At 43.5% G+C, this 14,164-nt stretch overlaps 1 protein-coding gene and 1 long non-coding RNA gene across 12 annotated transcripts in view; one reads left to right on the top strand and one right to left on the bottom strand.

Moving 5' to 3' along the window:
• The window catches only part of LOC144930839 (uncharacterized), a 356,516-nt gene extending 346,194 nt beyond the window's left edge, over positions 1 to 10,322 (bottom strand). For 9 of the 11 annotated variants that reach the window (XR_013636266.1, XR_013636269.1, XR_013636261.1 and 6 more), the window contains exon 1: positions 6,255 to 6,379. This is a non-coding gene — a long non-coding RNA (uncharacterized LOC144930839). Of the gene's footprint in view, positions 1 to 6,254; positions 6,380 to 6,635; positions 6,760 to 9,008; positions 9,135 to 10,235 lie in introns of those variants that run through there. The other 2 variants (XR_013636263.1, XR_013636271.1) reach the window with 2 other exon arrangements.
• A 367-nt stretch (positions 10,323 to 10,689) lies between these two features.
• On the top strand, positions 10,690 to 13,931 carry POU3F4 (POU class 3 homeobox 4). The gene has a single exon (XM_073360917.2). It carries the CDS (start codon positions 10,746 to 10,748, stop codon positions 11,829 to 11,831), a length of 1,086 nt encoding a protein of 361 aa, XP_073217018.1. The 5' UTR covers positions 10,690 to 10,745; the 3' UTR covers positions 11,832 to 13,931.
• The last annotated feature ends 233 nt before the right edge of the window (positions 13,932 to 14,164 follow it).

Here is a 14,164-nt window from a genome sequence, read left to right as displayed (position 1 = left end):
TTGATTGTTTTTATTGTGGTGGGGCTTGGGAGGAAGGGGGTTGGAGTCACATTTTGAACTCCCGCTCCCAAGTCTGATCCGGATGGTGTCAGGCCACCATGGGAACGCGGCTATAATCCGCACCCTGAAGTCAAAGCCAGTAGTGCGAAAAGAATGACTAGTGCACAGGCCACTAGAGAAGCGAGACTGGGCAGGGGGGGGAATCAGTTCTGCTGCTCTGGGAAAATCTCAAGCCTGGGAGACATCCATAGGCTGGAATAGGCGCCTCTTGGGGGTGAGGAGGCTTTTCCTTTCATGGGAAAGCCCCCCCCCCCCCCGTAAGATCACTGACACTTGCACTATGATCTAGTTTAAAACAAAAAATACAAAGAAGTAACATTGAGGTTGTGACACAGGAGCAAGACAACGCAATGGTGAGACTCTGCTCTCGGAGTTTCACCAGTGTAAATTCGGAGCAACTCCATGGACTCCAGCGGAGCCAGTCCGGAGTTAGACCGGTGTAAAGAGTAAAATGTGGCTCCCTTTGTTCCTGGTACTGTGGGATACCGTATGGTGGGGTGCATCCCTGTGATACTAGGCACAATCAAAGAAAGTATCAGTGTTAACTTTGAAGAACCTGCGCTTGTTAGTCTGTTGAGTCAATCAGCGTGTTGATTTCCTTTGTTTTTCATGGGCATTTTAAAGGGAAAGAAATCCCAGAAATGAAAGTCAAACTGACACAGAGTCAAAGATGACGGACTCTCGGCACTTAAACCAGCACTTAAATAATGCTACTGGAAGTATCACCCAGTAATAGGCTATGGTGCGAAGAGACCATTTTTAAAACGTAGCTGGTAAGAACCCTCAGGAAACCGTGCCTATGCACAGAAGCCATTTTCCGAAATGTAACAAGTTGGCTCTTAAATGTGGGGTGCAAAGTACTAAAAGATCATCCCATAACGGGGGTCGATCCCTTCCCAAATGTCCTTTATGAATGAAGCTATTTCAGAAGGGCCCCGTAGTAGTGACATTCGGGGGGGGGGGGGGTTGGTAACGCTCGGGACTTGAAAGTGGACAAAGCCATTTATTTTTATGAAAAGCTACAGTGGGCGGGCGCTTGAGCTGAGTTTTACCAAAGCTTTAGCCAGCAGAAAATTTGCATGACTCAGTTATAACCCCCTAACAAGGGGTTAATGATGGATGAAGTCCTCCAGTCTTAATATTGTTTGGCAAACAGGTACCACAAAGCCGGAGCAATATTCTTCTGTAAAGATGATGTGGGAGGGGAAAAATCCCCCCCCACCATTTTTTTTAAGCAAAGACACATTGTTCCCCTTCCTCCCCGCCCCCCGCCCCCCAGCAACCTCTCCAGATAGTGGAGAAGATGAGGGGCTGTAAAAAGGAGACTAGTTACTTGGTATCTCTTTACACACTACACCGCCTAACGTACACAGCCCCTTAAGAAAGAATGAAATTAAAAAAACCGTTGAAAAAGTTTTCAGTACAGTGTGATGAAGCCATCTTGCATGAATTCGGGGGTTGACGGTATTTAAAAATTCATTTGAAAAGGTCTCTCTTCAAGGCACAGATATTTTATATGTAAGCCTACCACCTTGGGATCTTTACCCAGCTTCTCGTCATACTAATTTGGAAAGACGATGTACCCCACTGTCAAGTCAGCCTCGATGGAAATCAAGTATTTTGTTACTCTTTACACTTCTCAAGACTAAACTTTCATTACGATAGTCAAGAAACAAACAACTGTAGAGGAGCATACACCTGCATAATTCTCTGGCTCCTTTGTGACAATAATTTGCAGTGTTGCTGGATTCTCTAGTTCTAGGGGCATGTTGTTTACCTACAGCTAAATAAAGCCGAATATGAAGTTGAGTCTTTCTTGGTAAAGGATCTTAGCCGATATGTGGTTTTCTGTTGGTGCTGCGTGGGGCATGTGCTAAGCAAGACAGCGCAAGGCGCAGGCAGACTTAGGTGCCCTTTGCCTGAAAAGGGAAGAGCATTGCATTGAACGAGGATTTTAATGAAATCATAACATTAAACAGTTTTATATTAAATCGGGCTAATTTTCTAGGTGAAGGCTGTGAAGTGAATGTGAGGAAGCATTAAAAGGGAATTGAATTTGCATTCCTTATGCTAGAGGCACATGTTTACATGACCTTTAAAACAGAATTAAAGCTGTATCATCAGCAGCTGTAGGCAATTCACATTACTAAGGCAATCAAATAGAAGGCTAAACTAACTATAAAACATAAATTAAACTGATAGAGAATCATCCTAATTCACTAGGTTTACTTGCAATTTACTTACCCACTACTAGTAATTTCTAAACAGTTTGCAAAGGGAGCAATCCGAAATACTTGAACGTTGATCTTTAAATGTAGTGTCCAAGTGCAGGAGCAGGCTAGAAACTATGGATTTAGAAGCGCTTTCTCCTCTGTGACAACCTGGTAAGGCACAGGTTTGTATGGAATTTCACACCGCTTCCTGGGGACGTTTGCAAAACTTATAAATAATGACCTGCAAAAGTAATCCTAAAAAAACCTGACACCAACAGACTGGTACCTCACCTAATGCGGACAGCAGAGATGATGCTGGTTTCCTATTCGAATAACTCTTAGATGAATACGGGATCTGATTTGCAGATGAATATCTAAGGCCTATAAAACTGTTCCTGGAGTTTCTCCATCTATAAATCCCAAACTTTATTAGATGGTCTCCAAACCTCCAAGTGAGCCTCCTTCTCGCTAAGATTTGTTTAATATACGCAGTTTATTTTCTAAAATATTAAATAATTCAGTGTGCAATAAGGGTCAGACAGCTTTGTCCCCCTCTCGCTCCCCCCACCGCCAGCGACATTCTTTAAAATGTCTGAAGCCCAATAAAAACAAAATCGATAACGCCAGTAATTTCATTAAAAGTTTGCCGAGTGCATTTTCTGTTCTTCCCGGTTTTCATTCCCAGGCACAGAAAAGACTAACCGCCTTACAGCCCCAAATTCGCGCTGAGGTTACTTGAAGGGGCGGGGGGAGGGGGCATTCCTGAAAGAGTCCCACGGCACTGGGTTTTTCTTCTTCATATTTTTGGGGGGAAGGAGAGAGAAACAGTTGGTACCAATTGTTTCCAATGTGCCAGTGGGTTCGATCCAATTAGCAAATAAGCTGGGCTGTATTTCATAAGGGGTAATCATTCCTTGAGAGAAAGGCCTCTGAAGATCCAATTCCCACCTATGATGCTGACAAAGGGTCTTATCTCCAGTGTGTATTCGCCTACTTACATTCTTCTGTTCCATTCAGGGATTTAGACATTTTTATTTTTAACATAAGGAACAATACCACTTACAAACCTGTAACCTCAGCAAGCAAGAGATTGAATTTTTCCACCTCATATCTAGTCATCCTTCTGCATTTTTATTTGCCCTTTGGCTTATAACTTATTATTCAAACTGCTTTGCATTTGCTCGGATGAATTTGTTTCCAAATGATTATTAAATCTAACTTTCCCTTGCTAAGTGTATTATAGAGAATTGTAGAAATGCACTTGGCCTACATGTTATATGCTATATACACATATATTCACCCCATATGTGCACACGCTGATCGATTAGCTAGATGGAGAGATAGTGAAAAGCAAGACTAGAGAGATCAATATGCCCATCTCTCTATCCCCTATGTATAGGAGCGTTCTATATATCTCAGCTCTCTGATTCTCATTTTAAAGGGAGAGCAATGAAATCTTGATTGGATTTAATCGGAGTTCAGTGGCAAATAAAAATCCAGAGGCTGTAACAGAAACTGGAAATCTGGAAAGAAAAGTCTCTCTCCAGTTGGTTGAAGTCTTGCTAGATTTGCATTTCAGGGCATCATCTTGCGCGATTAAAATCGCAAACAAGTTCTGTTTGCAGCGGCGCGGGGTTTTTATTGGGGGCCTTTGTTGCTCAAGGAAAGAAAATTGCTCCTTTCATGAAGATTAGGTGGGTTAAACTCAAAGGCTGGACACTGCTGCCCTTGACAGCACCAGGATTAACTCGTTCGTGGCCGCAGGCTCCGTGGGAAATGCGGGCGCGTCACGCCGAGGGCTTCTCCCATTCCCAGCAGCGTTCGCGGGAGGCGGCTGCCGCCCTTCCCCGCCCGGCTGCACAGAGAGGGGCAGCGCTGGGCCACTGGGGCCGGAGGAGCGGCGGCTCTCGGGGCAGCGGGACGCCGAGGAGCCCTCCACAGAAAGGCGGCTCCCTGTCGGGGAGGCAGCAGCGTGCCGGGGAAACGGGGACCCGCCCCGGCCGCTCCCGCAGGCTGGGCTGGTGCAAGGAAGCGCAGCCAGCGCCTGGCTTGCGCTACTGCAGCGAGGCGCCGCAGGCACCAGGCGCGACCCTGAGCAAGCGACCCCCGGCCCCTCCCCCCAACATCGACACTGCCCTTCGCCCAGTAGTTGCACCAGAAGCCTAGAAGTGTCATCCTTCTTTTGCCCCCCACGCACTGCTTGCCAGCTCGCCCCTTGTGGGGTTTGCAAAGGACCCCGTTATAAACCGGAATCCAACTAAGGAATGAGCCCCAATTACCCGAGCCCCCTTCCTACACAACAGGTTGTGAGTGCCTGGCCCTCCGGAAACAGACACAGCTCGCCGTGGACTTCCCTGCTACGCTCTTATTTGTCCCTTGTATGAAATCTTTGTTTTGGTTCTGCAGCCTCCTGTCTCTCCACCGATTCATTGCAATGGGTCTTGCTACAGGCAGGTTTATGCTGTTCCCTGCACACCCCAAACACGTGAACGGACAGCCGCTGACACAAGCAACAACAAGGTTGCTACAAAACCTGCAGCTGCGTAGGACAGGTCCAAAACATTCAGCTGCATAGGAAACGTCTAAGATGACCAAGCAATGTCTCACCCCTCTACACTTGTTTTAAAAATACACATCTTGTGGATGCAGTTTAGATAAAAATACCTTTTAGGTACTGAATATGGTCTGAAGGTTCAATTCTCATATCGGGATTGATTGCGCCAATGTACGCGGAACAGTGAATAAACTTCCTGTTGGACCATTTAACATTTCCTCTTCCAGAAAAAAAAATCAACTGGACAATAAATACATGTTATCCTCAGAATGACGAAGTACTTCCAAAGGGCAAGAGACACAGAGGTCTCTGGATCATCAGTACCACTGAATCATGCGCACGCGGAGTGATAAAGCTGGAGAAATGCACAGTCAAAAAAAAAATCAAACTGACATTATTCGGCGAGCTAATAAACACCAATACAGGTATTTGTCATCCGAGGAAGAGAGCTATTTGTCTTCGATGTCCCATTAGTCAACAACAGAGGTTAAATAGTGTACCATTTAGTGCATTTTCAGATCCAATCCATTTTGTTGTAAGCATTCCTGAACAGAAATCGGTACATAAAGGAAACGAATTTTAATTATTGTTAAAATATGCACAACACGGCTTTTGATTTTGAGACTGAATTAGTTTCTGTTTCCTTAAATGTATATGGTAATTATTGCCTACACATTTACACTGCTAAGAAAAGGTCGATCCTGATGACTTGCATAGGTGTGGAAGGTGTGTGAACACACGTTAAAAAAATCTCAGAATCTGAGTGAAGTATGAAATCATCACAGAGAGAGAGAGAGAGAGAGAGAAAGATTCGAATTATCACAGTATAAGAAAAGTGCAAACGAAAAGGGGAAGGGGACTGCAATTGTGTGCAGCTCTGTGTGACCTTAAAAAATCTCTACGCGATTCTTTACGTGACCTTAAAAACGGGTGTTGAGTTAAATAACCGATTTACAGACGTCTGAGAAACTGATCCGCCCACTTCAAAATACTGCGTGCCGGAACCTCGCAAACATTTTAGGACTTCAGCCCGAAAAATCTGGGTCTTTTTTCCACCACCCGTATTTCTGGATTAAGAACAACAAACCCGACGTTCAAATGCTCTGATTTTAATAAAAGGCAAGGCGGGATCTATTGTCAAAATTTGCACTCGAGAGAGATTCTCCAGAATATTTTCTATCTAAATGGCAAATTAATCAAATGTTAACTACAATACCCGCTACAAATTAACTTAAAGCCAAAAATCACAGTGACCTTCACAGGACGTGATGGTGCACAACTGAACACGTTTTCTTTTTGCCGGCAAGTACATTTTTCAGACGTTAACAATGGACCTGTGAAAATAACAGGTGACTCGAGCAGAGCGGCGAGGAGTCGCATGAAACCGATTTGGAGAATGCAGCCGTTAGAATACAAATGTTATTTACCTTGTGCTTTTCTCTGCGAGTGAGTTGCTTTATTGTCCCTCCCCATCCTCTGTCCATAATGCAGAACCAACCCCCACCACAACAATGCTCCGTCAGTGCTGGGGCTATTACTGAAGGGCTCGTGTTCTTGGAGATTTGGGGCGGCGGGGGGGGGAGGGGAGGGTTGCATTAAAACTTACATTAGGAATATTTTAATTTGCAGTGTCTGTCCTTCGCCTGGCTGTGGTGCTGAGATCGCACTATGCTGTGCCTCCCTCCCAGCATAGCATTTACTCACGTTCGAGAACAGCCAACAGAGACCCAAAAAGGGAACTAATTGGGCTTGTGTCGGTATCGGCTAATTTCTGGTAATACTCTGTAAATTCTCCTTTTCCTCCTTACCTTCCCCCATGCAGGCAGGGTTGTTAGAACGCTAACTCGGGCGGTACAGTAGCCTGTTTTCCGCTATCCATCTGGTGAGCGGGGGTTCAACACGAGCCTCAGTGTACACAATTAAAAAACTTCACTCCTGCTTTAAGAAACAGTTAACTTGTCCCTCCCATGCCCCAGGCCCCGTTATGACTGATTCTGTCTTGAAATGTCAACTTGTTCCCACCAAGTCCAACCTAACTCAAACGGTCTCTAAAGTGAACTTGTGTTGAAGGTGAAGTTTTCAATGTAGGGGTCACGACACTGAGGCACAGCTTACCGCCTGGAGCTTCATGCTGTATTAAACACAATCACAACGAACCCCCTCCTCGACCACTTTTCCCCCTGCAGTTGAATAATGGCAACATCTCTAAAATATAATCAAATCAAATCTTGCAAGGATAATAAACCCAGACTCAATACTCCTTGGATAGCTCCTGTCAGCGAATTATACTATGTACGTGTGTCTATAGACATAGCTATAACACACACACGTTGTTTTACAGTAACAGCTTCTTAAAGGGAAACCTGTGTTTCCTGCCTTTAGCGAGCCATTCCTCTCCTCTAACAGAGGTGCCCACGACAAGCTTTATTGCAAGTGCCCACAAGAACAAGGAGTTGCAAATCCGCTCGCCCTGCAGACTTTGATTTAACGCCTTGTTGGCTGGTACCGCCGTCAGTCCAATAACCACCAGAAGGAAAGTTTGAGCCATGTACAGAGGTGACCTGAGAAACTCAACTGTCCTGCCTTTTACTTTGCAAAGTGTGTGGACTCGACACAATTACAGCTCCTCTATTTCAATGGTGGTTTCTCTCTATAGCGACTTCTAGCTTCCCAAAGACGGCAGGCTCCTTGAGCTATTGTTATTCATGGCAGAGATTTAGCAGAAAAATATATATATTAAATCTAGTTATTTGTTGGGTAAACATGGATCTTTCGAGTGCAAAGGCATCTAGAGCCAAACAGCTGAAGAGCGGAGTCCAGACCCAGAAACTTTTATTACTTTAATGGGTCTCAGTCTATGAAAAATAAGTTACAAATTCTTGCAACAGTAGCTTTGCATGTACTTATTTTTCTCCCATGTCCAGACGGGGTCGTCTATTGAATAAGGCTCTTTTATTCTGCATGGGACAGGGGATTTGTGGCCATGGTCCCCCTTTTATTCCTCTCTCTATGGAAACCCAGATCATGGGGAGAAATATGCGAGGCTGAATAAAGAAAAGCAGCAGAAAGGACCGCTTGAGAGCGGCATCTGTTACACTTGGGAAGTTAGACTGACAGGAAAGAGCTAAAGAAACCCTCTCCAGCAGATTAGTTAGAACAGCAAGAAGATTTAACTATATGCAGATAAAAAGACTTTAAAATAAAGCATATTCTCGTATAGGCGAGATCAGACTCTACCAGGAGCTCACCTTTATGGCTCTGGCTTCTGGCTTGGTTACATTTTTAAAAATATTAAAATCTGATATTCAGGGTTTTATTTCCCCGTTAAAGGCTCTACTTCAATTAAACGGCTGACGTGAACATTCATTTTCAAGAACAGAGGGGACTGGAAAAAATATTTTAGACTCTAGAGTGCAAATTAACTTTAAATAATTTAGTTACATTTATAATACAGTAGTAGTTCTCCCCTCCCCGCCCACCCGGCATCAGGCAGCGGTAATATTTATGTTAAAAGTCTTGTCTGATCTATTTTCATATCTTTCCATACATATGATCAACCGCAGTCTGACCGGCTGGAGTCTGACTAGGAATTTTGCCGTCAGAAATGTCGCTCTGAAACGGGCAAAGGGGCTATCGCTCTCTTTTGCAGAGACATTTTTCATCTTCTGACCTCTCAACTGACCCTTCACAACACGCTTTCCAACGACTTTCCAAGCGAGCCGCCTCCCCTGCACCTGAAAAGTTTCCCGAAGTTCGATTTTAGAGGCAGCCACCAACAAATACTGCAACTCTCAAAGAGGGCAGGGACCCCACTTCGCTGCAAAAGTGGCCTCGAAATAAATAAATGCAATACAATAAACGTTTAGGTTAAAAGCGGCGAAAAAACCCTGAAAATGGAGCACCATCCATACAAGAATGGCATTGCCCTTTATGGAAAAGCACATTCCTAATTCGGTAGAAAACACAGAGGAAATGAGCATCTTTCTCCATAACTTATTTTTCAGAAATATCGAAATCTATTTCAAACAACTTACCACACGCATCTTTTTAGAAATTACATTCAAATTTACAAATATCAGATGTGCAGGTTTAGGCTTCAATGAGAAATTATTATTAATTATTATTATTATAATGAGGAAACGGATGCTGCTTACCTATAAAGGAATCAGAGGAAAGCTCACCTTGTTTATATACAGAGATATATAGATACATATATTCATTTTCTTGAATTTTCTCCAGATCTGTCTTCTCAGAGAAACTAATGCCTTAATGACTTTCTGGTAGCTGCAAGCCTTCTTTTATTTCTGCTAAATATATGAAAATGTATGCAAATTTAAATCAAGCTTAACCTAGGAGCTCTTGCAATATATTTAATGGAATTTCAAACCAATAAGGGAACTCTGATGCAGTCTTCTGTAAGTGCAAATATAATTACGCAGCTAGGTTACCTCCAAAATTATGCAAGGAAAGGTCATTTTTTAACTTCAGAGATTTTCTAAGGTATTAGGTGTTTAATTTTCTCTGCTTGAGCGCTACAACAAATCTGAAATACTCAGATTTGTCTAACGCTACTCCTCAGCAGACCATTTGAAAGAGGAAGCATGAAACACAATGTCTTCCTCCAACCTAACTTACAGATTATTTGAAATTGAACTTGAGAGAAAATTTAGCATTTCCCATTCTCTCTCATACACTCATTGTTTTGCCTGGTCACCAAAATATATTTCCCTTTTCTTACTTGCACCGAGCAACATAAAATTCATATACCTACGACAGTGTTTAGTGAAGATACACCTCATTAATTTCTTTTTCTATTTCAAACTTTGATGGAGAAGAGAAATCATTATAATTTATTTAAACAAATATTGGAAAGCACCTTTTTATTTCCTAAATGGGCAAAACGTATCCCAGTGAACTAAATTATCCGGAAAGAGGAAATATATTGTACATATTTTGGAGCCTTGCAGAAGTGTGTCGCCCAGAAGGAGTGCTTAGTGGCTGTGGGATTTAGAAGTTGTCGAACTGCTGATATGAAATGACATGTAATAGGCATAAAAGCAAGGACCCCAATTGACCAGACGATCGGGGAGAATAACTGAATGCTATTAATAGCTTGTAAGGTTTGTATTTAAATCAGGGAAGCGGTTGACTGTTGGTTAACAAACAACAAAATAAAAATTTAAATTCGTAATAAAGCTCTGCCCTCCAGGAAATATTCCCTTTAACCCGTTTTAAATCCTATTTTAGGGCAGGGTATATTCATTAATTTTCCTGATTATAGGATATGGACCTTAAATGTAAAGATTGAGACGTGGTTGCTTTTAGGTGTGTGTGTGTGTGGGGGGGTGTTGTTTGGGTGTTTTGTTTGTTGGGGGATATAAATCTATAGTTTATCATCTCACAATTACCTTCATGTTGCATTTACAATGCTGGACCGATTGGGGAGTCCGTATGAACTGTGCTAAGGATAGATTGTCAGTCTTCGGTGCCGGCATTTAACCTCTGTTTTTTGCTGTACCTGGAATTAATCACTACAAATTTAAACCATGCTCTGTCATCCCCCCTCCCCTCTCATAAGATCTTAAAAACAAATCTTGGCATGCAGTGAAGAAAGAGTTAAACAAATGAACCGTGGACAGCCAGCTAGCAGCAACCAATGGAGCCTAAAGATTGATTCACTTCCTGCTTCAGACTCACTTTAACTCCTGGGTTTCGCAAACCTAATTTGGACAGCGCGACCTGCCTCTTCACCCCTCATTGGTGCAGCCAAAGCTTCCCGACAGATGAAATGCTGTCATTGGCCAGCAGCGCTGCCAATAACTCAGTGGTTGCTGATTTGGCTCCCTTGCCTGGTAGATGTCAAAGGCTGAAGCTGCTCCCTTTGCCACATTATAACTAGTAGGGGACCTACACCAACCATGGCCACAGCTGCCTCTAATCCCTACAGCATTCTCAGTTCCAGCTCCTTAGTCCATGCAGACTCTGCGGGCATGCAGCAAGGGAGTCCTTTCAGAAACCCTCAAAAACTTCTCCAAAGTGACTACTTACAGGGAGTTCCTAGCAATGGGCATCCTCTCGGACACCACTGGGTGACCAGCCTCAGTGATGGGACTCCGTGGTCCTCCACGCTAGCGACGAGCCCCCTCGACCAGCAAGACGTGAAGCCAGGAAGAGAAGATCTCCAGCTTGGCGCAATCATCCATCACAGGTCGCCTCATGTGTCTCATCACTCGCCCCATACAAATCATCCCAACGCATGGGGAGCCAGTCCAGCTCATAACTCATCAATAACCTCCAGTGGACAGCCTATTAATGTCTACTCGCAACCTGGCTTCACAGTCAGTGGCATGTTGGACCATGGGGGTCTAACACCACCTCCAGCCTCAGCCACTACCCAAAGCTTGCACCCAGTGCTGAGGGACCCCGCAGACCATGGAGATATAGGCTCCCATCACTGTCAGGATCACTCTGACGAGGAGACGCCGACATCAGATGAGTTGGAACAGTTTGCAAAGCAGTTCAAACAAAGGAGAATCAAGTTGGGATTCACTCAAGCAGACGTTGGCTTAGCACTAGGGACTCTCTATGGCAATGTTTTCTCCCAGACTACTATCTGCAGGTTTGAGGCTCTGCAGCTCAGCTTTAAGAACATGTGCAAACTGAAACCGCTACTAAACAAGTGGCTAGAAGAGGCAGATTCATCTACCGGCAGCCCGACTAGTATTGACAAAATCGCAGCCCAAGGCAGGAAAAGAAAGAAGAGAACCTCGATAGAGGTGAGTGTCAAAGGGGTTTTGGAAACTCATTTTCTTAAATGTCCCAAACCTGCAGCCCAAGAGATCTCCTCCTTGGCAGACAGCCTGCAGTTAGAGAAAGAAGTGGTGCGTGTCTGGTTTTGTAACAGACGGCAAAAAGAGAAAAGAATGACTCCACCAGGGGATCAGCAGCAACATGAGGTTTATTCTCATAACGTGAAAACAGACACATCCTGCCACGATCTTTGACTATAGGGCTCGGCTCGCAGACAGGACTGGGAACAGCGCGGATTTTCTAAAGGGGGTTTTAACTTATGCTTAAAGAGGAAACAAAAACAAATACTCGAAGACTTAGAGCATGGGGCTTCCTGCTCTTCCGCCTGGGCAATATTTTCTCTCAAACCTTTTCGCTGATCAGTACATATTGTTTACTATCAAACAAGGTTTGTTTTCGGTCTCCACTAGGAAGAAAAAAAAATAAAGACAGATGTGTGCCTATGAATAACCTTCCAGCGCCTTGGTTATATCAGCTGTATTTCAGGTGAATCTGTTTTACAATAGACTAGTTTTGCATTTTTAAAGACTTATATAGCGTTTTTAAATGTCTGAGGTGTTTTACTACAAACTGTACACAATATTTGTGGCATAATTTGTACCGAATTGAGCAATCATTCCCCCCGCTCCATGTATTGGGCATATCACTGTTACTGTAGTGGGGAGAAGGGATAATTCCCTTCGCTCCCCTTCATTCCCCCAAATTCCATACTAGAGGAGTGGGGTCCCCCTTCTGCACCCCAAAGGCAGGAAATTGTGCCTCCTTTGACTGTAACACAGCTGACTGCCGCTTGCACGTTATGAAGAGTAACAGCCTGATTTGTTGTAGCTTTTCCTTCTATTCAAATAACTTCCTAAAACCACGAAACGGTCAGATTGCAATTCTGAAATAACCCCCCCGACTCCCTGTTCCCTCCTCCACGGAGGCGGGGGTGGGGGGGGGAGAGGAGGAAGAGAGATCTGAAATTAAGCATTGCAAATAAAATAAAGGATGTGTCCCTTCTTTTCTTTCTGAAGCTGTGTTGGGCTTCTGATCAGCGGCAGACTGCGAAGGTCTGTAGTAAAACACCTTAATAATTCTGCGCTTTGGCTTCAGAAATCAGTTTCTCTGTATTTTTGTTTCAATATTAAAGAGGGATCCTGAGGTGTCGAAATGAATTTCGGGGAAATGCCCGCTTTTGTTTCATGCTGAGCTTATTTTCGTCTCACGAGGAAATGCTAGATTTGTTGAAAAGCTTTTTATTAAAAAAAAACAAACAAACAAAAAAAGGCAAGTGAATAAAAATGCTAAAAAAGTGTAACCATTTTTCTGGCATATGAAGGAGCTGTGCTTTATCCTTCCCTTCTTCCCAGCCCTCAGTAGAGATGTACTCTGTGTGTGTACACAGATATGTAGTATGTATGTGTGTAAATATGTCTATACATACTATATATATGTGAGTGTATACAGATGTGTGTGAATATACAGCCATCTACACACACACGGAAAATCACCTATTATAAACGCACACAAAGCACAAATATTGCTCCAAACACACTGTATAATGACTGTCTCCATAGAGGGGGATACTCTGGGCTGGTTGTGTGCCTTGTGTGTGTATATATAGAATATAGTTATTTATACACTCCCGCACACAGCTCGCTATCTGGAGACCACCCCCCCCCCCAATCCATACTACCTAAAGGCAAGGCCAACCCTGCCTCCCCCAGTTTTTGGCTGAGCTCGGGGAGGGGAGACATACCGGTAGCTAGGACGGAAGGCCCATGTTGACCCTGCTGCTTTGCATCCCTGAAGCTGCAGCTTTATTAGCAAATTGCATTACTGCGCTCCCCAGATCTCTTCTCTCCCCCCCCCCTTAAGATTTTCATTTTGACATTTATATTTTTCAAGTATTTTTCAGTACGCGCTAAAATCTCGACACTGAGGACCTGACTATTTCTGCCAACTTTATACCTGTACAGTTTTGTATATTAAACGTTTTTGGAAGTTATTAATTTAAAGACAGATCATTTAGTTTATTCGTTTAGTAACTGATGTATAATAAACGCTATTTTCATTAAAGGTTGCTTTTTTCAACTATTTTATTCAAAATTGCCTATTGCCGTTGCCCACGATTATTTATTTTCAATAAATTCCGCATTATGTTTAAAAAACACAAAAAAAGGTTCCCAAAAGCCGAAATGGGTGTAAAAAAAATTATACACACACGATTCGCTGTCGTGTTTGATCGTCGACCAGTTTTAGTCCAGGGGTTTATATTGACGCAATATTTTATTGTTGTGAAAGGGGGAAAAAAGGGTTAAATAAACATTTTTACAAAAACAACGTTGCTTTATTTGCGTGGTGTATAAACTGGGACATTTCGGACAAACCTCAGCTCCGGCCTTGGGCTCATTGTAGACCATCTGTATTCTGATCCTTTCAATCTTTTATCAGGGCCCCCAAAGCTTCTCGCAGGAGATCCACCGTGGTTCTCCCTGGTTTTGAACCCTCCCCGCGCCGGGCAATGGGCACAAATCGACGAGCA

The sequence above is a fragment of the Lepidochelys kempii genome, chromosome 9 (assembly GCF_965140285.1).
Source record: "Lepidochelys kempii isolate rLepKem1 chromosome 9, rLepKem1.hap1, whole genome shotgun sequence".
Classification (NCBI taxonomy): domain Eukaryota; kingdom Metazoa; phylum Chordata; order Testudines; family Cheloniidae; genus Lepidochelys; species Lepidochelys kempii.
The sequence above is the reverse complement of the archived record's forward strand: the minus strand, read 5'-3'. Positions and strand labels throughout refer to the sequence as shown.